At 38.5% G+C, this 25,914-nt stretch overlaps 1 protein-coding gene across 16 annotated transcripts in view; it reads left to right on the forward strand.

Annotated features, from left to right (window-relative positions):
* The first annotated feature begins 302 nt into the window (after positions 1–302).
* The window catches only part of CREB1 (cAMP responsive element binding protein 1), a 63,221-nt gene continuing 37,609 nt past the window's right edge, over positions 303–25,914 (forward strand). For 3 of the 16 annotated variants that reach the window (XR_011528888.1, XR_011528889.1, XM_070581800.1), the window contains exons 1-4: positions 320–450; positions 18,768–18,889; positions 24,620–24,766; positions 25,521–25,562. Coding sequence is in view for 6 of the 16 variants with exons in the window: in XM_070581800.1 (XP_070437901.1) it covers positions 18,776–18,889; positions 24,620–24,766; positions 25,521–25,562 (303 nt within the window). In the remaining 10 variants the exon portion in view is untranslated. Of the gene's footprint in view, positions 567–18,767; positions 18,890–24,619; positions 24,767–25,520; positions 25,563–25,914 lie in introns of all 16 variants that reach the window. The other 13 variants (XR_011528896.1, XR_011528897.1, XM_070581802.1 and 10 more) reach the window with 9 other exon arrangements.

Raw genomic sequence — 25,914 nt, forward strand, 5'->3', positions numbered from 1 at the left:
CGGGCGCCCCACGGAGCGGACCCTCCCGCCCAGCCTACGCCCGGCCCGCCACGGGCTCGCAGCCGCTCACCGCCGCGGGGGCTTTCCGTCCAGCCGCCAACGCCCGCGGGAATTCCCCGGGGCCGCACCCGCGCCCCGCTCCCTCCTTCAGACTTCCGCCGTCGGGCTGCTTGGCCCAACGCCGCGGCGAGGCTGAGACCGCGCCTCCGCTCCCCTGCTCCCCTCCGCCGCGCCCGAAGACGCCCGAAGACGCCCGAAGGCCTTCGGGAGCCCCGCCTCCGGCGCGCGGGGCGGGGCCGCCCGAGCTCCTCCGGGCGCGCTCGGCTGTTTCCGGGCGCGGCCGCTGCGCACTCGGCACTGGGCGGCGCTGGCTGCTCCCTGGCTGCGGCTCCTCAGTCGGCGGCGGCGGCGGCTGCCTGTGGCCCGGCGGCTGGGAGAAGCCGAGTGCTGGTGAGTGACGCGGCGGAGGTGTAGTTTGACGCGGTGTGTTACGTGGGGGAGAGAATAAAACTCCAGCGAGAGCCGGGCGGCGAACGAAAGCAGTGACGGAGGCGCTCGTACCGCCGGTAAGAGGAGCAGGAGGCGGAGGCAGCGCCGGCCGGGCCGGGCCCACGCCGCCCGCTCGGCCGCGCTCGCAGCAGCCGCCGCAAAGATGGAGCCGCGGGCGGCCGCGCCGCCGCCGAACAAAGAGTAATGGCGGCCGGGCAGCGGCGGCCGGCGGCCGGCGGCGATCTGCCCGCAGCCAGCGGCGGCGCTCGGCGGGGGGCGGCGGGCGCTGGGCCGCCTTCCCGCCGGGCCGGGCCGGGCCGAGGCGGACGGAGCGGAGCGGGGCCGCCCCGGGGGAGCCCGCCGCGGCCCCGCCGTCCCCGCCGGGCGGCGGGCGGGCGGGCGGAGCGCGGGAAGGGCCCGGCCTTTGTGCGGCCGCGCGGGCCGCCGTTCCCGCCCTGCCCGCCGGGCGCGGCGCGGACAGCGGGCCGCCGGCCGGGCGCCGCGGAGGACGCGCCGGGCGGCTTGGAGCGCCGGCGGCCCGCGGAGGGCAGCGGCCGCCCAGCGCGGTTTCGGTTTTCACGCTGCGTCCTGCCGCCGGGCGCTCGGCTCGCGGCGCGCCCCGCCGTCCGCCCGGCCCCGCAGCCCGGCCGCGTCCCGCCGTCCGCCCGGCCCCGGCCCCGGCCCCGGCCCCGCCGACTCCGCGCGCCCCACAGCCGGCCCCTCCGCGGGCCTCGGTGGCCTCGCACGGGCGGGAGCGGCGGGGCGCGAGCCGCGGGCTCTGCTTCGCCCGTGGGGAAGAGGGACGTCGGGAGCCCGGACGGCTGCGGAGGACCTGGCCGCGGCCTGCCCGAGCGCCGCCTTCCTGGGAGCCCCGGCTCGCGCGGCCCCCGCTCGCGGCGGTCTGCCGTCCGGGGGTCGAGCCTGAAACGTACTTTCGGCCGCCAGCTCTTGGGTCCCTTACGCTCACGGCGCGTTTCCTGGCCGAAAAGTAAAAGCAAAACGGTCGTCTTAGCTGGGGCGTAAAGGTAGCCAGCTTGCTTGTCTTAGAGATACTCACCTGCCCCCACGGTGTGGCGGACGCGACTGATGCTTCCAGGCTTCCTGCGAGGAATAAACATGGATTGCTCGTGGCAGCGCTGTCTTCTGCGTTCTGTACCCAAATCACTTTTCCAAAACCTGCGTTACTGTACTGAAAGTCTTGAAAAACCACATTAGTAATTTGTCATTGCTGAGTAACTTAAGGAGATGCAATAAAGAGAATTTTTCCATAAGGATTGGGAAGATGGTCTTTTTTCCAGACATTGAGGAAATTTTAGTATTGACGATGCTCTAGGTTACTTTTTCGTTGACAGATTTTCTGCAAGCCATCAATCATCACTTGACCAGAATTCTTTTTCCCTGACAGACAGTATATGACAACGACTCTTCCTTTGTGAAATTAAAAAAAAAAGTTTTCTCATGGCTTCTTTATTCAGTCTTATCCAAAAGATTTTTTAAATTTTATTTTGTTTGTAAATTCTTAGTCTGTATTTCTTAGCAATTCCAGGTGAAACTTTTCAAACTTTTATGTTCATTAATATTTGAATATTCATGTGGTGCATGGTATTAAATTATACTTCTACTCCTTCCCAGGCATCAGTAAAAATTACAGTTAAATCTGCTTGAACATGTTTTTTTTAGTGAACACGTGTATTCACAAAGTGAATGAATCTTTGACACATTGACCAAAAAATGTTAAAAGGGCACTTGTGAAATTTAAAACTCTAGTGGTACCTCTTTTAAATGATTTTTTTTCACCTAAGAGCCTAAGGAGACTTAGAAACCTGATCCATAAAATGGCACCTTCCTTTTTCTGCTTTCTGAAATTCATTTTTTTTAATTAGACCTGATTAATAGAAATTTTCGTTTCTTCTTCAAGAAGCAGCTTCATTTTGTCTCTCGGTTTCCAAGATGTTAGGTTTTGTTTTGGGGAGTACAATATGGTTATAGTAAAACCAAGTATGTATCCTTCACTTCATCTCATTTAAAAAATGCTTTTTCTTTTTTTCCACAGTAGGAAAAATTGTTTACTTGTAACTTAATGCTTAGAATATACCACTGAAATTTATAATTTCATTTATTCCATAAATAGCTTATCAGATATGGTTATATAAACTTGTTTATAGCCAGCCTGTGACATAGTCTTGTAAGCATCTTTCTTGATGACAGTGTCACTTCCAATGATGGCTTCTTTATTGAATAGTGAGAGTTCAAATCTGAATTTAAGGATATAGTAGTTAGGGAATGGAAAAAATGCAAGGATTTTTTTTTTTCTTGTGTGAGCTCATCTCTACTGCAGTATCACTTGAGACAACAGTTTGGGGTAATTCAAATATTGAGTTAGCGCTTAAGGTGACACGGAATGTAGTTAGTGGAAAGAGCAATGAGTTTGGAATCGCAGACCTGAGTTTGAATCCTGCTGTTGCCACTACTGTCGTATGCCTACCCTCAAGGAATTTTGTGACCTACAGGAAATTTCTTCATCTCTCTCAGTCTTAGTTTCCTTATCTGTTAAATTAGAATAGTACCACATACTTTGTAGGGTTGTGAGATAATTATAAAGTACCTCCTTAGGGATTCAGTTAATGGTAGCTATTCATTTTTTAGCTTCATTTTAACTTCCTAGCTCTGGAACCTTGGGCAAGTTTAATCATATCTCAGTTTCCTTCGCCATAAATGTACAGTATCTACCTCATAGAAATGTGGGATTTACTAAGTTAATACTTGCAAACTATATAAGTAAGTTAGTACATATTTAATGCCAGGCATTTCACACGTGCTCGACAAATGTTTCTTATTTTTTAAATTGTTCATCATTATTATTACTGTGTTTAATACACTGGGCAGAAGCTGCAATGAATCCTCAGGTGAGATTACCCAGTCTTATCTCTACCCTCCAGGAACTTCTAGGGACACAGTGTCTAATAAGGCAGAATATATGTCATAAGAAAACAATCAAAGGAAAGAGAGATGACACCTGGTGAAGTAACGGAAGAAAGGATTATATTTCCAATTTTATTTTTTTAATAAGTAATTCAGATAGTACATAATTCAAAACATATAAAATGTAGCAAAAAGTCCTGTGTACCCCCAATCACTCAAGTGTTACAATTCCTTTTTTTTTCTTGAGGAAGATTCTCCCCTAGCTAACATCTGTTGCCAGTCTTCCTCTTTTTGTTTGTGGGCTACTGGGACAGGATGACCCCTGACAGACAAGTGGTGTAGGTCTCTAACCACTAGTCCACTGGAGCTGACCCTACAATTTATTTGTCCTTTCAGAGATATCTATCCATACACAAGCAAATATGTATGTACTCTTCTTCCCCCATTTTATACAGATGGTAGTATGCTATATATACTATCCTATATCTTGCTTTTTCCCCCACTTAATAGGGCTTTGCACTTGATTTGCATCAGTACATAAAGAGCTTCCTCATTTCTTTTTTTTAATTATGAGACGTTTCATCGTATGGATATACCTATATTTATTAACCAGTTAGCTAATTTTATATTTAGGTCTTTATGACCTTTTACACTAATGGGATCTGTCACTATATCTTTATTTATTTCAATGAAAGACGTTTCATTTGAATGAGAAATAGCAGTTTGTGACGGGAAGGTGTTATTTGAACTGCCCTGTTATCTTTTTAGCTCCAGTTTTTGAAAATTTTCTGTAAAATAATCAAGATATTCGTGAATAGGCAAGTAAGCTATGTAAGAGTTAACTCTTAAAGTGAATTTAGTCTGAATTTAACTCTTCTGTTGAGGTTCTAATAGCCCTGAACAGACTACTTCCTTCTATTATTATTTCAGACAAAAAAAGTCTCTCTGGTTCTCTCTCTAAATGTGAAAGAACATCTCATGTGGTCCAGTCCTTTTTTTAAGAAGACTATTCTCATGGGAAATTATTACGCAGTGATAACTGATTAGTGTACTTAGCTTTCTCCCTGTGTTTGTTTATTTTTTACATACTCATCAACTTATTCTTTGATGATTTTCTAGTATGTCTTAGTGTAATTATCAGTGAGTTTTATATTTGATAACTAAATAGTGAGTTTCACCAATATGATTGTCTACTGAGACTTTACTGCTTAGACGAATTTTCTTTTCTCTTTTTTTGTTCCCGCTGTGGAAGTCCTTGGTCAACTAGTTGAATCAAGTGATATTCATTTTAGCTAGAATGCAAAACAAGTTTCAGTACCTCTCTTTTTTTTTTCCTTTTTTTGGCTCTTCGAAGCAGCATTTAACTATAGGACATTTTAAATATACATGCTGTTAGTTTTTTAAGTTGGTTAAACTTAGAAGGAAAATAACTAATAATCCAGCCACAGGGACACAAATAAGTCCCTTATACTTAAGAAAACAAAGCATTAAATGAAGTTGCTGTGGTATATCTTATTCTTTTTGTGCTGAAGTTGACAGTTATGTATGCTGAAGTTGTTAGTGTAAGAATATTGTCTTATTTTGAGGATGTACTAGTATTTTCTATAAAATATTAATATGTGCTGTTTTTACCTGTTCAATGACTAAAATGTTTACAAAACACTTATCTTTAAAGATTTGGGGGGTGCAGGTAGATAACTGAAATCTGAAAAGGCAGAAAATTTTCTTTCTGGAACATGTCTGTGGGCTACCAGAGAATTAAATGATTTCTCACAGTATCGTGGAAACAGTAAATTGCCTTTTGGGGTGACGGTAAAAAGATCATGAACTAAAGCAACAAACTGATGATGTGAAAATGGCCAATTTAATATATATGCTAACTTGGTCATTATAGAAGAGGTTAGCTCTGATCACGGTTCTGAAATTGTAAGAAGAAAGTATGGTTTTAAATGTATTTTACATGATCAAATCTATGAAGGTAGATTTTTGAGACATTTGAAACTTGATAAGAATTTTCTTAGTGGTGTCGAGTTGATCTGACTCCTGGTAACCCTGTGTACAGCAGAGTGGAACCCTGCCCAATCTCTTTGCACCATCCTCTCACCTTCCAGTGCTGTATATAGAGAGACACAGTGCTTCCTGCTATTCACAGGGTTTTCATGGCCATAAGTGGGTGGCCAGCTCCTTCTTTCTAGTCTGTCTTAGTCTGGAAGCTCTCCTGAAACCTGCGCACCATGGGTGACCCTGCTGGTATTTGAAATCCCAGTGGCACAGTTTTCAACATCACAGCAACACGCAGCCACCACAGTGTGACAACCGACAGATGAGTGGTGTGGTCCCCTGACCTGGAAATGAACTAGGGCCTCATCGAGCACCGAATCTTAACCAACAGACCACCAGGGACATCCATTTTCTCCCGTTAATACATAAACACTCTTGCCTGAAGTCCTTTTTGTTTTGTTTTGCATTCTTTTCTTAGCTCTGCCACAAGTGGCCCTGTAAAGTTACGTTCTGTTATATTTTACTCAGAGTTTTGCTCACCTGTCGTCTTTCTTGGTTACCAAGAAGAATGGAAGAAAAGATTAATCGTTCATGTCCTGGTGTTTATTCCAACAGATAAGTAGAAGACAGTATTTTCCATCTTCAGTGATGAAAAATTACCTTTAACTGTATGTTTAATCAATTATTGAGGCTCGTTAATGAATCTCAACTTAATAAAAACAAACCAGTAGTACTGCTTGATAAACTTGTAAATGCCTGAGTTGCTTTTTCTCAGGTTTGAGGTAAAGTAATAAAGGAGTTTACCATAAATGAGATGGGCTGTCTGAACAAATTCTTCCTGCTGTTGGATTAATCTAGGATCTCTGAATAATCTAACAAGGGGCAAGGTTTGGAGAGCAAGAGGTCTAAGGGATTGGTGGTGAGTTTTTTCCCAAAAGGAGAGAAGTAAAGACTGACATTTGATTAGAGAAGAGGGAATTAAGTGGGAAGCTAGAATAGCTAAGTAATGGCCTTGGTGTAGGAGTGGAGGGTGGGTCTGAAAGTTGACTTATACCAGTGGTAATAGAAAATGCCTTTCCCAAAGATTAGTGAATCTTCTCTGAGACTACGATAGGTTTCTTTTTCACTTTTAAGTGTATTCCTAATGAGCGGGTTATCTGCATGAGTTTCTGGTTATAATTATATGGCAGTATAGATGTAACTAAAAATGATGGTAATTTAGCCAGACCTGAATAACCATTATTTTTGAGGGTTGTCCTGCCTGTTTGTATAAGTGATTGGCCATAGGACACTCAGAAATATCTTGTTTTTCATCACCGAAGGGAAAGTTATTGCTTGTTCTGAACTATTTGTACTCTTAAAGGGTTATCATTTTCTTAAAAGTATCAGTAGCAGCTTTATTGTTTGCTGTGACTAGTAATAGTAATATCTTGGTTTTACTTACTGCCATGTATCAGTCTAGTCATTTATTCAGTGAACATTTATTAACCATTGACTTTTATATAGTTGATGAAATAATCACAAGAAAATTTATTGTTAGGTATTTTTATACATAGAAAATGAAGCATTGTTCTAGTTGCTACACATAATAAAGCGTGAGTATGTGGCTCTTGCCCTCAAGGACTGTATGGTATAGTGGAGATGATGAAAACAGTGTAAGAAAGAATGATTTATACGTGGCAGAGTATCAATTCTCACTACTGTCTTGAAAGGCCATAGAGTTTAGAAGAGGTTTTAGTGAGAAGACGTTTTGTGAGAAAGATAGAATTTAAATTGATTACTGAAGAACTTGCATAGTTAGAGATTAAAGGGAGTGTATTCTAGGCAGTGGCATGGACAAAAAAAATGAAGACATGGAAGTAGAATGAACCTGATATGCTCACAAGTTGGTGAAGAAAGTGTTAGGTTAACCAAATCCACGTTCTGAGGAACCCTGAATGTGAGACAGGAAGCTTTAAATTTCATGTAAGAGGAGGGATGATAAAACCAAGTAATGACTGGGCTAAAATGCAGATTTCCTGACTCCTAATCCTTTCTCCTTCATAGTAGATTATATTGCAGTTTAAAAAGTGGACATCATAGATTGTTTTTTTAAAAGCTTTATTGAAGTATAATTCACATACCATACAATCCACCAATTTCAAGTGTACAGTTTACTGGGTTTTGGCACGTTCACAAAGTTGTGCATCTGTACCACAGTCAGTTTTTGGACATTTTCATTACCCCAAAAGGAAACCCTGCATCCCTTAGCCATCACCTCTCAATCTCTCCATACGCCAGTTCTAGGCAACCACTAATCTCTCTGTCTCTGTGGATTTGCCTCTTCTGGACATTGCATGGAAATGGACTCATACAATATGTGGTCCATTGTGATGAGATTCTTTTACTTAGCCTTATACTTTCAAGGTTCATCCATGTTGTAGTATCTGTCAGCACTTCATCCTTTTTAGTGCTGAATAATATTACATTTTTATGGATATACAACATTTTATTCATGGACATTTGGGCTTTTTGGCTATTATGAATAACACTACCCATGAACATTCATTTATTGCATATGTTTTCATTCCCCTTAGTTATATACCTAGGAGTGAAATTGCTGGATTATATAATAACTATGTTTAACCATTTAAGGAACTTCCAGCCTGTTTGCCAAAGCTACTATACCTTCTTACATTCCCACCAGCAGTGTATGAGGGTTCTGATTTCTCCATATCTTCACCAACAGTTATTATTTTTCATAATAGCCATCTTAGTAGGTGCAAAGTGGTATCTCATTGTAGTTTGGATTTGCATTTCCCTAATGAGTAATGATGTCTAGCATCTTTTCATGTATTTTTTGGCCATTTTTATATCTTTGAAGAAATGTCTGTTCAGATCCTTTGCCCATTTTTAATTTGGGTTTTGTTTTTGTTTTGGTGAGGAAGATTGGCCCTGAGCTAACATCTGTGCCCATCTATCTTCCTGTATTTTGTACATGGAATGCTGCCACAGCATGGCTTGATGACTGGTGTAGGTACGTGCCCAGGATCCGAACCTGCAAATCTGGGCCGCTGAGGTGGAGCGCACTGAACTTAACCACTACACCACTGGGCCGGCCCAGGTTCTTTGTCTTTTCGTTTTTTTTTTTTTTAAGATTTTATTTTTTTTCTTTTTCTCTCCAAATTCCCCCAGTGTAAGTAGTTGTATATTTTTTAGTTGTGGGTCCTTCTAGTTGTGGCATGTGGGACACCGCCTCAGCATGGCCTGACGAGTGGTGCCATGTCAGTGCCCAGGATCCGAACCAGTGAAATGCTGGGCCACCGAAGCGGAGTGCGCGAACTTAACCACTCGGCCATGGGCTGGCCCCCTTTTCACTTTCTTGATAGTGTTCCTTGAGTCATAAAAGTCTTTAATTTTGTTAATTTCCAGTTCATCTTTTTTCTTTCGTTGCTTGTGCTTTTGGTGTCATATTTTGGACATCATAAATTATTCTGATTGCAAACGTTTTCTAAATATCTCTGAAAGCCCAGGCAAACAGGGTACCGTTATTTAATGAGAAATAACTAAAGCCATTAATGCATATTTAGAGTTACACTCTGCCTTCTCTGGTCTTCTCGTTATTCTGTGTCCAGATCCCTTAGTTGGAGTGACTGATGAAAAGGAGCAAAGATAAAAATCAAGAAATAACTACTTCGAGTGAAGCATTTTAATTTGAAGTACTATACCTTGACAATTACTTTTTATGAGAGAATTTATTATGTTTGTGTGGGTGTAGTGTATTACTTATAAACTCTACTGTATTTGGGGAATTCACACTTAACAAACTTTTACCATGAAGGGAGTAGTAACTCCTTCATGTTTTACAGATGACTAAACTGAGCCCTGGAGAATTGAAATGATTTACTTGTTGGTAAAGCCTTTTCCCTGGGCAAGAAATAACAGTAAAGCAGTCTTCATCATTCTTTTGTAGCGTTACCTCTTTGCGAAGAAAGTTTTCAAGGTTCTGTCTTTATTAATGATTATTAGAATTTTTCTCCTAAACAGTAGTGGTTTGGGTTTATAAAAATTCACTTGGAGGAAATATTCTAGTCAAGGTCTTAAAGAAATATATTGATTTCATTATCTTACTAATCAGGTCTGCATCAGTAGAAAGATTACCATAAATGGCCAGTGCATGCTTTCCTTTTTTCCATAATTCATTGTATTCCTGTCATTTCAAAAAAGAAGTTTATGATTTCAAATCATTGTTTTTAAGTACTTGTTGGGGGTGGGGGGTTCATAAGTAGACTGGTCGTAAGGATATTAGTTTATACTTGCCCAGCCCTTTTTTATAGAGTACATACTTCATCTCTGATTAGCTTGGAAGCTCTTTGAGAGAGAGGTTCTTGTGTGCCTTAAACTATATTCCCCGTAGTTTTCAGTAGAACACTTATTATGTAATAGGCACAGAAAATTTGTTTAATAAATGATTCCCTCTTGAAGGGTCACAAATTTGAAAGGCAGGATTAAAAGCCATCCCCCTTTAGAGTTGCACAGATTAAAGGAAGTTGATGTATATCCTTTAGACAGTTAAAACTTACTGAAATTACAGATTTATTTTTTAAAAGCCAAGGAAATTAGGTTCATTTTCCATAGTTTAAAAAGAATGTTTTCAGTAACTCTGCTTTACTAATACTTCCTGCCTCTGAAACATGAGAAATAGCATGAGATTGTATGAATCAAAATCATTTTACAAGAAATCACAACCGGGTTGGTAAAAAATAGTACAGCTACCTGAAAGATGGGACTTGATGCTTTCAGCGTTAAAGATAAAGAGACTTAAACTTGAAGTGATTGTTTTATTAAAATTGTACATAAAGTCTTTGCTGTTGCCTGCATGTCATTTATTAGCTTTGTCGATTAACCCTGCTAATTTTTAAATATAGTCCAGTATATCCTTGATGCCTTGAGTACTTGGATTTTTTTCTACTTAGCAAAACATATTAAAATGATTAGCATGTTGTTGCTTAATAGTCCATGCAGTTCCATTGCCAAATATACAAAGAATTCTTCACTTTTTGTAATATTGGAGGCTATGTGGTATAGCCCTGAACAGTCTTGTAAATTCCTTACAAATCTCTTACTTCTCTAGTTCTCCATCTGTGAAGTCAGAGCTAAAACCAGAATTCCTGTCTTATGACTCCTACTATAACATGTGTTGTCTTACTTCAGGAAAACTGAATTTTCACTCTTCCATGTCTAATTTGTAAATAATTCACCAGGAATAGCATTTCAAAATTTATTTCAAAACAGAACTGTCAAAATACCAAATGTTAACTTTATGAACTTATTTTTAAAAAACACTTGAACATTCATTTTCCATTTAGAATGTAGTGATTTTCACATAGTCCCTCAGTTTTTGTTAAGTAAATGGAATAATAGGGTATGAATATTTAACTTTAGGGCATAATTTTTATGGGTCCTTAGAGTTTCAGCATTGAGCTAGTTTGTGAAGCAGAACCTAACACTTGAAGACAGTTTCACTCTTTAGTCAGCACAAAAATTGCTTTTCTAAAAGTAACTGTATGTAGGAGGTGTATAATCCTTTTTTCCTTTAAAAAAAAATCCAGCTCTAAAAATTCATTTAGTAGAACTTCATATGTAGAAGTTTATGTAGGATCGGTCATTTGAAAGGCTTAAGGTGTAGAACTGTAAACATAGTATTAGGTGGGTGTTTGGAAAGAAAGGATCATGGAAAGAGATGGGATAAAATGTCATTATCTAAAATAATGCACAGTCATGGTTGCTGTTTTGCTAAGCAACACTGTCTCTTGGTGCCCAGATATATGAAAGCTTGTTTCAGAGCCATGAGTAGTCTTATCCTGAAGGAAAACAAGACAGATAGATTTTGCCAATACTTAAAAAAAAAAAAACTTTGAGAAAGCAGTAAAGCTTTCTTATTGAAAGGTTCTATAGAATGTCACATATTCTAAGATGCATATCATAAATCGTGCAGTGTGTTTCTATAGATCAAGTAACATTTTTCTAATTCACTTCTGTTAAGTCACTTCCTATGAGGATGTGTCTTTCTCATAGCACATGGTACACATTTAAAAATAACCTTTTAAAAATAGCATTAAAATACTCTGGTAATCACAAAACTACAATAAATCATAAAATAAAAATATTGACTTTCAGGCAGTTTCTCTTTTCCAGTAAACAAATCATCAGGGAATTGATTTTATTAAATGACATTAGAAAGACCAACCCCCTTTGCTGTTGCTGCCTGCTTTTTGGTAGTAGTGGTCAGGTTATACTTGTATTTACTATTAATACAAAGAATTTATAAAAATATATAAACATTTTCAGGCTTTTATTTTTGTCTTAGAAATGATTAAATCTTGTCAAATTCAAATCACACAGAATTAACTTCATATGCAACTTCTCTTTGCCTTTCTCTAATATGTAGACTAGAGGCTGAAATATGGGTTTGTTCTTCAATTAAAGGAGAAAGACCTTGATAGGAGCACAGAGAAAAGTGTTCCTGAATACTATGTCAGAATTTACTTACCTTGATAAAGACACCAATTTGTTTTAGTTTATCTCGTTGCCTATTTTAACTTTTCCTAAAAATGTATATAGCCTCATTTTATTAGGGTGTGATCAGTCTAATCTAGTAAAGTTTTTATAGTTGAAGTTGATATGTGATGTGTGTTGAGGGTGTGTGTACATATATACATGTGTATACATACATGTACATATATCTGCAGACATGCCTATGTACACAGACAACATTTGAATATAACATTTTCCTATCTGGTTTCAGAGAAGATATACTGTATTTAATACGAAAGACTTACTAGCATCAGAAACCTGGAACATTGCGTAATTTCAAGTAAGGGTTGCATACCTCTCAGTTCTGCTAGATTGGACATAAGGTAAAGATAAATGACAAGTATTTAAGGTTAGTAACGGGGAAAAAAGTGGAGGCAAAGAGGCAACATAGTTATTGATTCCTAGAAAGCTAGTAGCCCCTGAACATTTTGCCTCTTTAGTAAATTAATCATAATACTTTAGAAAATTAGCATGTCCCGAGTGTGTTAAGAATGTGTTAACAAGGCTTTCAGTTATAACAACTAAATAACAGGTACAAAGTAAATAGGTAGGAAGTATTATGTATTATCCCTAGATGTTTCTGGGTATACTCTGCAAAATATTTTTAGTAATACATTTGACTATGACAACAAAATAGTCATTTAGTTTTAAAACCATGTGTCCAAATGAGCCTTTTGCTGTGGTTACCCTGGAGACTTTAGACTGCTGCTTACGTGATTTCCTTAAATTCCTGGACTTTTGGATTGGTGAGAGTTCAGAAGTCACCCCCTTGCAAGGGTGTGGGCAAGGTTTTTTTCTCATTTGTAATAAAGGTCATTTGCATTTTTTTTAAATCACAGCATGTATTCATATGTTCCATTAGTTATGAATACATTGTTTCTCTTCAGAGTCAAGATTCACAGTTATTTCTCTGACTATTTACCTTTCATTCTCAACTAGATTAAATCCATCATAGATTTAAGGGATTAAAAAGTAAAGCAGGTTGTGGGGGAGATGGGTTTATTTTTCATCAACTTGAGCTAGAATGTTTAGGATTGTAGGGGCTGGGGCACTTCTTAAAGGTCAAAATATTTTAGGAAAAAGAACAAGGTGAATTTCTGCAACATTCTTTCCTTTTGCTTAATGATTTTTAGCAAAAGTGATGATAAAGCCTTGCTTTCTTGTTTAATGAGCTTTAGTTAATTTGGTAGAGGCAGATAAGTCAGAAACAGTGCTGCCAGAAATTTGTCCTTGATTTGGAGTCCTGTCTAGGTGCTGAGTAGGTGAATTTAAGTGCTGCTTTATCCATGAGGGTTGCACTGGTCAGCTTTTATAGTCTTGAAAATCCCTCCAGCATCCCTCTCAGCTTTATTTTTTGCACAATAATTGTCACCATCTGATTTGTTATACTTTGTGTTTACTTTCCCTCCCCTGCTCCGACACACTAGAATAGAAGTTCCGCAAAGGCAAAGTTTTAAAAATTTATTTTATTTCTTTATCCCCAGTAACTTCAACAGTGTCTGACATATGAGTGCTCAGCTATGGTGATAGAATAGAAGTATAATGTATATAAATTGTTAAAACTGAAGATATTGTTCGTCTTAAAAAAGTGAAGCAAATTCCCTTACTTGTGAATTCCCTCAGGATATATTACTCTCTAAAGTAGAAGTAAATTCCTTGCAGTATAAAAATTTTAAACCAAATTACTTTGAGGCCTCATTCTCTCATTCTTATTTTGTGCTAGTAGTTACTGACTGCTTTGGAGTGACGGTTCTGTATTATTTGTCTTCTCTCCTTGCTTCTATACAAACTCTTGACACCAGCCACTGCCTCAGTCATTTCTCTAAAGGCTTACTCTAAGCCTTTGCTTCTTATCAAAAAAGTTATCCTCCTTCCTCAAATTTATCAATATTGTATTCATCCTCAATGCCCCTTTGGAAGTCCACCACTGTCTTGATTGTTGCAGAGTATATTCTCTTTTAAATGTCATGGAAGCACTCATTTGGCACTCTACTGGGACATTTATCTAAACTACACTTTAAACTTTTTTTCTTTAAAGGTATGTTTTTGGTTAGGAAGATTGGCTCTGAGCTAACGTCTATTGCCAGTCTTCCTCCTATTTATTTATTTTCTCCCCAAAGCTCAGTACATAGTTGTGTATCCTAGTGGCAAGTCCCTCTAGTTCTTCTATGTGGGATGTCACCACACTGTGGCTTGATGAGCGGTACGTAGGTCTGCATCCAGGATCCAAACTGGAAAACCCTGGGCTGCTGAAGCGGAGCGCATAAACTTAACCGCTCAGCCACGGGGCTGGCCCCTACGTTTTAAACTTTTAAATATCTGTTATTTTTACTGTGTAAAGGGTACAAAAAGAGATACAGCTCCAGTCAGATAGATTCTTGAAGTTTTCTAAGATGGAAAGGAAAAACTGCTTTATCCTCTTTGAAAATTAAGAAAAGAGATGATGAAACTAGTTAATAACTATAGTAACAGTTATGACCAGGGCAACATAATGAGTAAAAGAGACACTGTCTACCATTTGAGAGAGAGAATAATTTTTAAAATGCTTCGAATCATCTCAAGTTGTATTGCATGCTCATGATACATATATATAAATGAGTGGTAGTGTTTCCGTATTTGACCAAGATCAAGAGGCTAGGTGACCTATTAATACTTAGTCAGTCTGCCTTCATTTACTATATATGTTATTTTATTAAGTGGCCTGCATAATTATGTGTTTGTACGTATATCTTGTAGTGTCAGTTCCTCAGATAGAGCATTTAAAGTTGGAAGAGATCTTTTAATCCATCTCCCTTGTTTTTACAGTTGAGGAAACTGAAACACAAAAAGTTTAATTTGTCCCACAACCACCTGGTAACAGATGTCACTTTCCAGCAAGTGTTAGGCTCCCTTTCCCAACTACTTAACAGCAGCATCCTTTGTCTGTCTCAGGATTGGGTGAATAATACTACAGAATCACTTCGCTTTTTATTTTTCATATTAAGAGAGAGAATTCTAAAGACCATTAAAGCAAAATGGTATGTATCTTTGTGAATTGGCTTTAAAAGTTTTGTTCCTTTTAGGCATGCCACTATTTTGAAATTTATTATAAATTCATAGTTTCCAAAGGATTATGTTAATTTTTAGGGATAAATCATGAAAATCCCCAAATCTTAAATTTCAATCCCAAATAAATTTTACAATTCAGAATTGTTGGAAGAATAAGAATCACAATACTGTTAAGCTAATACTAGATTTCCGTGATTTCTAAGATCTGTTCTGTTTCTATTGTTCCAGGCCCAGTATGTATACAACATTCTTTCTGAGTTCATATGTACCTGATCTTTTTCTTATTTTATAGTATTATTTAGTTTTTTTGTTATTGTTCTTGCAGTCTTGAAAAGCATTTATTTGTGTAATGACTTAGGAATCTCCTTTCTTCAAACAACTTTGGAAACCCACATATTGGCTCTATTAATTGATCCTGTGTCTGGATACTGCACTGCTGGCTGTACTGCTCCTGAGTTATTAGAAAAATTGAAGATTATACACGTGATACCATAGCATCTCTTCCCACCCGAAGATATGAATGAAGAGCGAAAGAATTCAAAGTCCAAAATTAATGCATCCACTTTAAATGCTAGTTTAGTCTAGTTGGGAGGTTGCTGTTTCATTTTAGTGCCTTCAAAGTGAAAACCAAAAGAATAGTATCTGTTCTAGTTGAGTCATTGAGTTTCTCATCTGAAACAAATTGTTCTTCCTTAAATAATTCTCACCTGTACTTTGAAAAAGGCCTGAATTTTCTGATGAAAGACGCTATTTGTACTGTGGCCCAAGTGGTTGATGTCTGCTCAAACTAAGAGTTATAAAAATTAAGAAGGTGGTCCCTTCCTCTGAAAAAGGATTAGTAGTCTGCCTGAATGAAATGATAATAAAACACTGGCAGTTTACATGGGGATCCTGTCCATTGGAAATACCACGTTTTGTTTTAAAGAGAAAGAATATTATCTAGTTGGGGAGGGAAGGAGGATGCAAATTGCCTTCCTGTTTTGAATGTCTTTGTAGCTATAATTACTTATGTTAGCTAATGGGGTTTGTTCCTTTATTTTAATATAGTCATAAATATTTTACTTTCTGAAACAGAAAGTTGTGATGATGCCCTATACATTAAATGTCAAAAAAAATTAAGTACGTCTGATGTAAAGTAAACAAAAACAAAAGAGAGAGATCTGTGCCTTAGGAGGCTTTAATCAGATGGCAGGCTGAGACCATATGGATGACATAATCAGATGGCAGAGTGAAACCATATGGGTGACAGTGTAGGTGTAAAAAACATGGCTTACGGTAAAGTCTGTTAAAAATGGTTGCATATACTCTTTCTAAAAAGGAGGGATTATGATGATAAATTTGTATTTTATCTTAATTTTCATTAAAATCATGACTTAGGGGAGAAGATGGAGAAGAGTTTATGGATTTCTCCTCTTATTTAGCTTGACTCAGTACTGTCCTAAAATGGATTCATTTACTTACTGTTATTAAGATTAGATTTTACCCTCTCACATGCCATTTTCTTCCAGACCAAAAGTATGGACAACATTTAGGATAACGTAAACTGTTTTGTTGTTGATGTTGCTTTCTGTTACTTTGGATGTCTGTCTTCAAGTTTTTAGTTTAAAAGAGCTCAGATTGCAAGTATACAACTCAGTGAATTATCACAAGTGATAATAATTAAGGTTATTTGGTAATTTTTAAAAGTAGTTGTTTTTACTGTTTGGGAATGTAGGGTAAACAATTTAGGCAAAATTTTAACAGAAAGAGTAATTGCATATAAAAAGTATCTGGGATTTAAAAAGTTTTTTGTTAACAGGTATCTCAAAATCATGATTGAAATATAATATTGTTTTTGGTTCATAGATTCAAAATGCTATCCATGACTTCTGGTATTAAAATTTTTTAATTGTACAAGTAATCCTGAATTTTGGGAGGAAAAAAATTAATATTAAAATACTCAAGTATGTAAATAGTAAAAGGTAAAAGTCATCATCCTATGCAGTTCTACCAAATCCTCGTCTCCTTGGAGCTACCACTGAGTACTTCCCACACCTTTTTCCATGTGTACACCTTTACAAGAATTTGTTTTACTTGTTTTTAACATAAATGGGGTTCAGTTTTACAGTATGTTCCGTGACTTGCAGTTTCACTCAGTCTGTCTTGGAAAGCTTTATATGTCATTACATTATAGACAGACGTCATTCTTTTTCATTGCTGTAATTTATTTAATGGTTCTCCTAATTATGGATACTTGTTTCCAGTTTTTTGCTATTATAAAAAAATTCTACAGTGAATATCCTTGAACATAATACCTTTGTGAACTAGTCAATAATGAGTTTCTTATTGACTAGTAGTTTCTCTGTATCCTAGATGTTACTGTGTTGATTATATATGGCAGATATTTTCTCCCTATGCTCTTGTCTTGGTGGCTTTTGTCATGAATGTTTTAAATAATTATATAGTCAAGTCTGTTGATCTTTTCCTTTGTTATCTGTTTTGTGAATTCTGTATTTCTAAATTATTTATATTCATTTCTACAGAGATATTTTCGCTTCCATTTTTAACTGTCACTTGTAAAGCACTTTCTTTTTATAGAACCCTGTGAATGATGGCAAAATGTATTGATATGTGATACATTCTGATGGCATGTAATAATCACATAAGGATCAGTGACAATTTTGATTATCGATTTCAGAGTTATAAAATAAATGTAATAAATTCTGGAAAAGCATTGGGGTTTTTGTGTTATTTATGAAGTCACTATAGGTAGTCCTCACTACTAAGTTCATTTTTGACAGGTAATATGCTAGGCACTGAATGATGATAGTAGTACGCAAGTAAGATATGTTCTTTTTTATTGTGAATCCTTTAGGTACGATCACTTCCCCAGTTACTGAAATCTCTCTAATCTCATGTAGCTGCTTCTGCTAGGAATTGCTCTCAAGTTACTTTTGCTGCCATCCAGTGCCAGATTACTCAGCAGGTATACTAAGCCCTTAGAAAAGCAGCGTCCAAAAGTAAAAAAGATCAGCCTTGATTAACTTATCCAGAATTTTGCAATTGTGTTTTTTAAGGTGTTTTATTTCATGTGTGTGCATGTGTGTAGCACACCATACATAGGATGAGGAGTGAGAACACTAGCCTTTTCTTTCTTTGGGGCCTCTAATTTGGCTCTGTGGCTGTTTGTCCCACCTTTCTACCTTGATGCCCCACAACTTAGGCTCTTGAAACTTGGGTAGATTTTGTCCTACCACCAGTAATTTCCTCTGGAAGTAGCTTATAATTTTTCTGCTTCTTCCCTATTACAGGAGGGAATACCCTTCTGGGAGATCCCGTGAAGCCAGTATCTCATAGACCTGTCATCAGCTCACTTCTACTCTCTGCCTTCTCTCCACACCTGATTCTTACAGCTTGGAAAACTTTTAACTTTGCTGCCACCCTCTGCCCCTTGAGTAGGGGAGATTCTGAGAAGAGAGGAATCCCTTCTTACTTCTAGATGGAGTAATATCCCATTGGGAAGAAATGTCAAGGGGGAAGTTTTTTTCTTTTTTGAAGGGACTAGAACTTGCACAGCTCAGTAAATTTGGACAAGTTGACAATAATTCAGCTACCTTATATTTTAACTAGATTTCTGGGTGCATTTGCTAACCTAACCACCACATATACCTATTTCTAACTTGAAATTTGCTTTAGAGTCACAAAAGCACAAAGCACTGTAGTGCCTGTAACATTCTCCCATATTATTGTAGGTGACTAAATGACCATGGAATCTGGAGCAGAGAACCAGCAGAGTGGAGATGCAGCCGTAACAGAAGCTGAAAACCAGCAAATGACAGTTCAAGCCCAGCCACAGATTGCCACATTAGCCCAGGTATAAAATACATGGAGAGATTCCAAGTTGTCTCTCTTCCAAAAGGAATACGTGTTAGACAAGAGAATTTCGTTTTTATTACAGAGATACACATACAATGAGCAGAGGCCTTCTAAGAATATCAGAATTCCTATTGGTGTTAGCCCAGTTTTAGGAATGACAGTATAAATTCAGTAACATAACAGAAAATGTGTTGTTAAACAGTAATACACTGTTTGTTGCAACATGATTAGAAATAATTGGATTGTAACTGATGAGTAGATTGTCTCTCTTAAAAAGGAAAAAAACCTGGTATGATAACTTTCTCATATCACGCAAATTTATTTCGGGGCGTGGGGGTAATAACCTGAAAGGTTCTTTATATATGCTTAAACTAGAAAATAGGATAAGCAAATAAATGTACACACAAGTAAATTTCAAGGATGATAGTAGTTTTTGTTTCCTGTATATTTGAAATATAATCCATGATTCTTTCATTTTGTCTTTGTCTTAAACGTTCTATCTCTAAGGTTATAGTCTCTCATCCTTATTTTTTGTTCTTATGTATTTTTCCTCAAAAATTTTATTTTATTAACAAGTATTTGCGTATACATGAATGAGAAAGGTGGTTAATATAAAAACCAAATAGCAAACATAAACCTGCTAGGTAAGCGTGTGACATTGCCTCTCTCACATGATGGCTACCAGGAGAAAATAATCCTAGCAGAGGCTCTGGGATGTTGAGTTTCAGCCTCCCAAAGAGTGTAAAAGCTTTCCTAGGGGGGTCACTGAGCAAGGACGGGTCTTGGGAAACAGCTGATCACAGATGGTTGCCACTGAGGTAAAGTGTGGGCCAAATACTGGACCTCGAGCAGGAATATGGTCAGAAGGAGTGGGCTACTTTGTGTTTTCTCCGGAGATCACCAGGGCCCACCTCTAGCCCTCAGGAGCAAGGCAAAGCAGAATACGTTTGGGGATGAAGTGAATGTACATGGATAAGGCAGGTGCTGGAACAAAGGGGAAAGAGCCAGGACTTCATCAGTACCTGGTCAAGGCAAGCATGCACAGATAAGATTCTGGGCTCATTCAGGCATTTGGCCTCGTGTGAAAAGAAGATACAATGCCAGCAGGGATCTTGGCGATGACAGCCCTCAACATGTCTGTCTCTTGGGTCATGCTATCCTGTCCGGTCTGCTTGTCCTCTGAGTCTGCTAGACTCAGGTCATCCTGGAGATTCCTTCCCCTACTGTCTTTCTCTTGTGCAGTTTATGTTCTTGATATTAAGCATGTTTTCCTGCGGGTTCTTGGGCAAGTTTGACTTGGTAAAGAAATCATTTTTCTTTCAAATTTCGAAGGTAGTGATCCACAGTCAACTTGTACCATGGGTGTTTGAAAGGACTGATTCCATTTTTTATTTTGTATCTCTGATATCCTATAAAAGTCTTCTCTCTGTTCACAGTGCTTCACTTTCATTATCAGGGCCTTGGTTTGGATCAGTTTTCATCCATTGTGCTGTGTATTCAATGGGCCTTTTTATAGTGGAAACTCATGTCTTCAATTCCGGGCAATTTCTTTAAGTTGAGTGATGATTTTTTTTCTCTCTAGAATCCTTGTGATCCAGGTGTTATACCTATAGGATTGTTTTCTCTGATTTTCTCATCTTTTCTCTCCTGTTTTCTATCTCTTTGTCTTTTTGCTCTGCTCTTTGGATAATTTCTTCAACTACACGTTCCAACCCATCTGTTGAATTTTTTATTTTGCTCTCATGTTTCCAAGAGTTCCTTTTGTTCTCTGAATAGTCCTTTTTGTGTTTTAATAGTATCCTGTTTATTGTTTCACAAAGGCAATGCTTTCTCTTATCCCTGGGAATGTTAATTAGATTTTGTTTTGGTCTCCATCTTTCATATTAGAAGCTTTCCTCAAATGTTAGATAATTTGTGGTTTGTCTGCTCAGGTTTAAACGTACAGGACCAAAAAGCTGTATTGGAAGCTCTGTGGATCTGTTTGGGACCTAATATCTATGAGTTGTGAGCTTCACTGGAGGGTGGCATTCCCAGTATCAGTATCTTTTAAGTCTTTCCTCTTTCCCTGGGCATTGGTCAGGTTCCCCAGAGAAAGCTTTACTAATTAATCCCTGCTTATAGGGTAGAGGCCTGGGGGCCGAGTGAGGCTGGGGTCTACTACCCCGCCTTCAGCAATCCCTGGTGTTAGGTAGTCAGGAGACCCTCTGTCTGGAAGATAAATCTCCCTTTTTCTGTCAGTGGAGGGTAGATTAGCTGTTTTTCTTCAGGGAGTTAAGGAGGGAATCTAGTTGCTTCTCAGAGAGCCTTCACCAGGCTTCCTTATTTTCAGCCTCACTTTCTCTCCTCCAGGGCATCTCAGATCCTGAGCCTCGTCAGGAATTTTGTGGTGCAGTCAGGCTCTCCCTGCCTCCACTTCGTGAGCTGGCCTTCTGAGGTCTTCCAAGTACATTACCATTCATCCATCTGCTTTCCAGGCTCCAAATCTCTTATTATTATCTCTTTTCCCATCTCCTATACTTATGTGATTATGTCTGTAAAAACAAAATCAATTTGATGAAGTTTCGTTGGAGATTCAGGAAGGAGCAAAATTATATGCACATGTTCAGCTTGTCGTTCTTACCAGGCAGTCCTCTAACACTTAAGACTTTTAAAAGTGGAATGACATGATATTTGACTTTTAGGAAAGCTGGTATCTGTTCCCATTTGTCTAATTTTTTGCTCTTTTTATTCCTAATTGCAGGGTTTTTTTTTTTCACTTCCTCATCCAAGTCCTTAACACATACATCATACATTTTTGACATAATTTTCTCTCATAATTCTGATACCTATTTTTTTTTACTGTAAGCGTTTAATACTAGAAAGATAAAATAAAATTGTGATCCAAGATCATTGTGATTTGATCAATGAACAGGAAAAAACTAATGCAGCCTAACTAGTAAAGGAAGAAAATCAATCTGAAAGAATAATGAGACACCTTATTTTACTTTTGGAATTTACAGAGACGTTTTTAAGTGGAAAAAAACAATGTTGGTTTTGACTATGAGAATGTAAATTTTTATATATGTAGCTAAAGAGTTGGGTAAAAGAATGACTATAAGCTTTCTTGTAATAGGCAAATTTGAAAACCTAAATTTCCAGTAATAAGGAATTTATTAAACAAATTATGTAATTTTTATTATGCAGCCATTAAAACCGTTAAAGAAGACTTTTAATGGCATGGAAAGATATTTATAATGGATTCAAAGGTAAAATAGATTCCATGACAGTGTGTTATAAAAATTGATTGTATATATTCTACCTTAAAAGTACCTAGATCTACAGGAAAAATATTAACAGAGATTAGCTTTGAGTGGTAGAAATAGGTGATTTTTATCCTGTTTTTATGTACCTGTATTTTATAAGCTTACAATAAGAGGAGCCATTATGTAGAATGATCAGGGTAGAAAATGAATTATTTGCTGAGTTAGCTTGTTATATTTACCCTAGAAAATACTCAGATTAGGCTTCAAATATTAGAAGAGCTTTTATATGGAATTGAGATGAAATCCTCTGAATAATTTAAGGTTGTAGTTCTCAAACTTCACTGTGGGAGAAAGTGTCCTTGGCTCCATCAGAGATTCTGACTTTGTCAGCAGGTACCCTGTGTGACTCTAATGGTAGAGTGGAGTGGTGGTAGTCCATGGACCACATTTTGAGAACCAGGTAAAACTGAAAGAGATTTATAGTGGCCAAAGAGAAAGTGATTAATGAGGAAGGACTTCCTAACTGTCCAAAGATGGGACTTCGTGGTTTTAACCTCTACATTCAATAGGGATCTTTGCCCCAAGCTTCACAAATACTTAACTGCCTGCTAAACATCTCTGCAGATTCACATGTCAGATCAGGTCCCTCATCTTCCACCACCACCCCAACCACCCAAAAGCTTCTTCTTACTTCTTGTGTTCTTTGTTTCCAATTGATGGCATAGTCTACCATTTCTCACCCAGAAGTGAAATATGAGAGTTATCTTTGATTCATCTCGCCTTCTTCAACCAATCATTCATAAGCCCTTTCTGGTCTGCCCCCTGAATTTTCATTAAATCACTTCTCTCATTCCCATCTCTACCACAACTAGGGCCTATTTCTAGCTTTTATCATCTCAGCTTAACTATTATATAGGCTTTCTCAGTTGGCCTCCTCACCTCCACTTTTCTTCCTCTGAAATAAATACCTTTCACACTGCCACTAAAGTGAGCTATATAAAATGCAGACCTCACTGTGATATTCAGAAATTGAGAAGCCCTTCAGTGCCTTTCCCCATCTCCTCAGGATAAAATGCAAGTTCTTTAATGTGACTTGGAGAAGGTATCTAATGACTAGCCCATCTAACCCTTGCTTGCCTCTGTTACTTCATCTCTCCCACCTCCTGCACGTGCTCCAGTGGTACTGATGACTGGGCATCCCTCTCTGCAGTGTACAGACCATGCTGTTTCTCTTTGCTTTTGCCAGTGCTACCCTTACTGCCTGAAATTCTGTGCCTTTCCCCTGCAAGTCATAATAACTTGCCTAACTTGTATTCTTTGTTTCAAATTCACATTCTTCTCTGGTAGCCTTCCCTCTTCTTAGGTGGGGAGGGGTAGCTCTTCTCAGTGTGTCCATTTTTCTCTTCACAAACTTCATTACTTCGCTGAATTATGTTTATTTGTGTTCTTTTCCCCATTCCTTCACACATGTACCCCAATAATTTCCTTAAGTGCAAAAACCTGTGTCTTTCTCATTTTTGTAGTTTCAGTTCTAACATTGTTCCCAGCCCATAGGTCCCCAATAACTGTTTACCAAATGAGCAAATAAAATTCCTGCCCCAAATGTGTTCAAGCACAGGAACAATAAATACCATCAGATAAACAGGTATGACCTAAGAGCCCTTTTAACCTGGATATTGACTCATTAAAATAGTACCTCCTTTGTGCCTCAGGAGAAAATTGATTTCTCTTATATTCTCTTAACTCTGCTCTTTTATTCTTTCAAGAGGAAAATAAATCCTTAAAATATCAACTATTACAAGTTTAGTGATCGGAGGGGGCATAGAAATTTTCAGTTATAATACCTACTAATACATTTTCATTAATAAAAGACATAATTAATGTAAGAGAGAAAACTATGTTGTATATTGTAAGATGTATGTGTGTTGTAGCCTTAAATAGCTAAGTTTTGCCCCAGTTTGAGAGCAATTATATTTTAGAACATGGCTTATTTAACACGTGATATTCTGAAAACGTTTCTGTTTCCTCAAGGCTAACATATCTCTTCACCTTGGGTAAGTTACTTAATCTCTTCGAGCACTTGCTCTTCTGTCTCTGAAATGGAGATGGTTCTTATTATTCAGTCTTGATTTCTTCGAGGAGCAGAATGAGACCTTGGGTGTGAAGGCAGGTGGGAAAACAGAGCACTACACGTGCGTGTAATGACAGTGTCCGAGGAAGTCTGTGTGTGTATTGTGATATTACATTAAAGTTGCTTTTGTTTTTCATCATTTGGGAGGAGTTGAAAAGTGGGAGGGTGGGGGGACATTTTTAGTCTCTTTTAAAAAAGAATATTAAATTTAATTATTAGTTTCTTTCACACCAGTGAAATACTTATCTAGCAGGAACGTCATCTTTCTGCTACTAAAAAGTTGCTTCGTATTTAACATGAGTACTCCCAAGGAGGTATCTGTGATAGTAATTTTTCTCCATGTTCAACACTGTAGGTATCTATGCCAGCAGCTCACGCAACATCATCTGCTCCCACCGTAACTTTAGTACAGCTGCCCAATGGGCAGACAGTTCAAGTCCATGGAGTTATTCAGGCGGCCCAGCCATCAGTTATTCAGTCTCCACAAGTCCAGACAGTTCAGGTATGTGTATAAAAAGTTGTGCATCTGCTTTAATAACTGTTGTTTATAGCCATATCTCTCTCCTTTCATTAGTTATGAAAATAGGAACATATCTAGTTCAGAGTTTTACTTTACAGTAAAGGAATGTGCAGCATCTGTGTAGTCACCTTATGTATAGGAACATACACACAGGAACAGACATAGAAAAAGTTTTTCTTAAGCTATAGAAGAAAAAGAATTGGTTAGGGAAAATCATTAAGTACATGGGATAAAGTGGAAATGTTTGGGAGAGACTAAGGCTGATGTACCTCAGTTAAAGAAAATTGAAATATGAAAACAATAACTTTGTAATTATCTTCTAAACATACAATTGGAAAAAAATAAACCCTTGTCAAAAATTAATTAATAACCTTACCTAAGATATTATTTGAATTAGAGATCACGAAAAGCATTTGTAAAACTGTAGCTATGTTTGGGGTTCTAAGTCAGAGTATATGACTTTGAGATAGTGGTGTATTCATTCAGAAAGTACACTTTAAAAATCAGGGATTATACTACAACTGATATCTTATTCTTTGGAGAGATTGTTCCTTTGGGTTGGAACCAAAGGGAATAAAGGCACGTAGACCTCGGAAGGTGACTAGACTACTTGACTGTAGGAGCCTAGAGCAGTATACATCTTTGTAGTGAGCTTATTGAAAAAAAAAAAAGACTGGAACATTCATTCAAGTAGGCCATAACCCCAGCCTCCCATTTCATATTTTTTGCTTCACAGTCTTCCTGTAAGGACTTAAAAAGACTTTTCTCCGGAACTCAGGTGAGTCCTAGGTCCTAGATTTGGAGAGAACTATTTTTAGAAAGGAAGGTGAGAAATTATTCTGTATGTCTTTGACCTTCTCTGTAAACACAAAATTCAAGATACGAATAAAAATCTTAGAGATCTTCTACGTCTAGGCCACACTTGTTACCTCCCTAGCCCTTAGACTATTGCCACATTTCCCTGTATTGTCTTTCTCCCTTCCTCCAAATGGTGGTAGTCCAGCATTACTGGAACACTTTCAAAGGAAGCTCTATCTCCTGAGGTAACCAATCTATAATTAGGTGTAATTGCTAAAATATTCTTCCCTGTGGTGGACCAGAATAGACCTTTCTAAAACTTAGATAGTGGT

Source organism: Equus przewalskii, chromosome 17, assembly GCF_037783145.1.
Source record: "Equus przewalskii isolate Varuska chromosome 17, EquPr2, whole genome shotgun sequence".
Classification (NCBI taxonomy): Eukaryota; Metazoa; Chordata; class Mammalia; order Perissodactyla; family Equidae; genus Equus; species Equus przewalskii.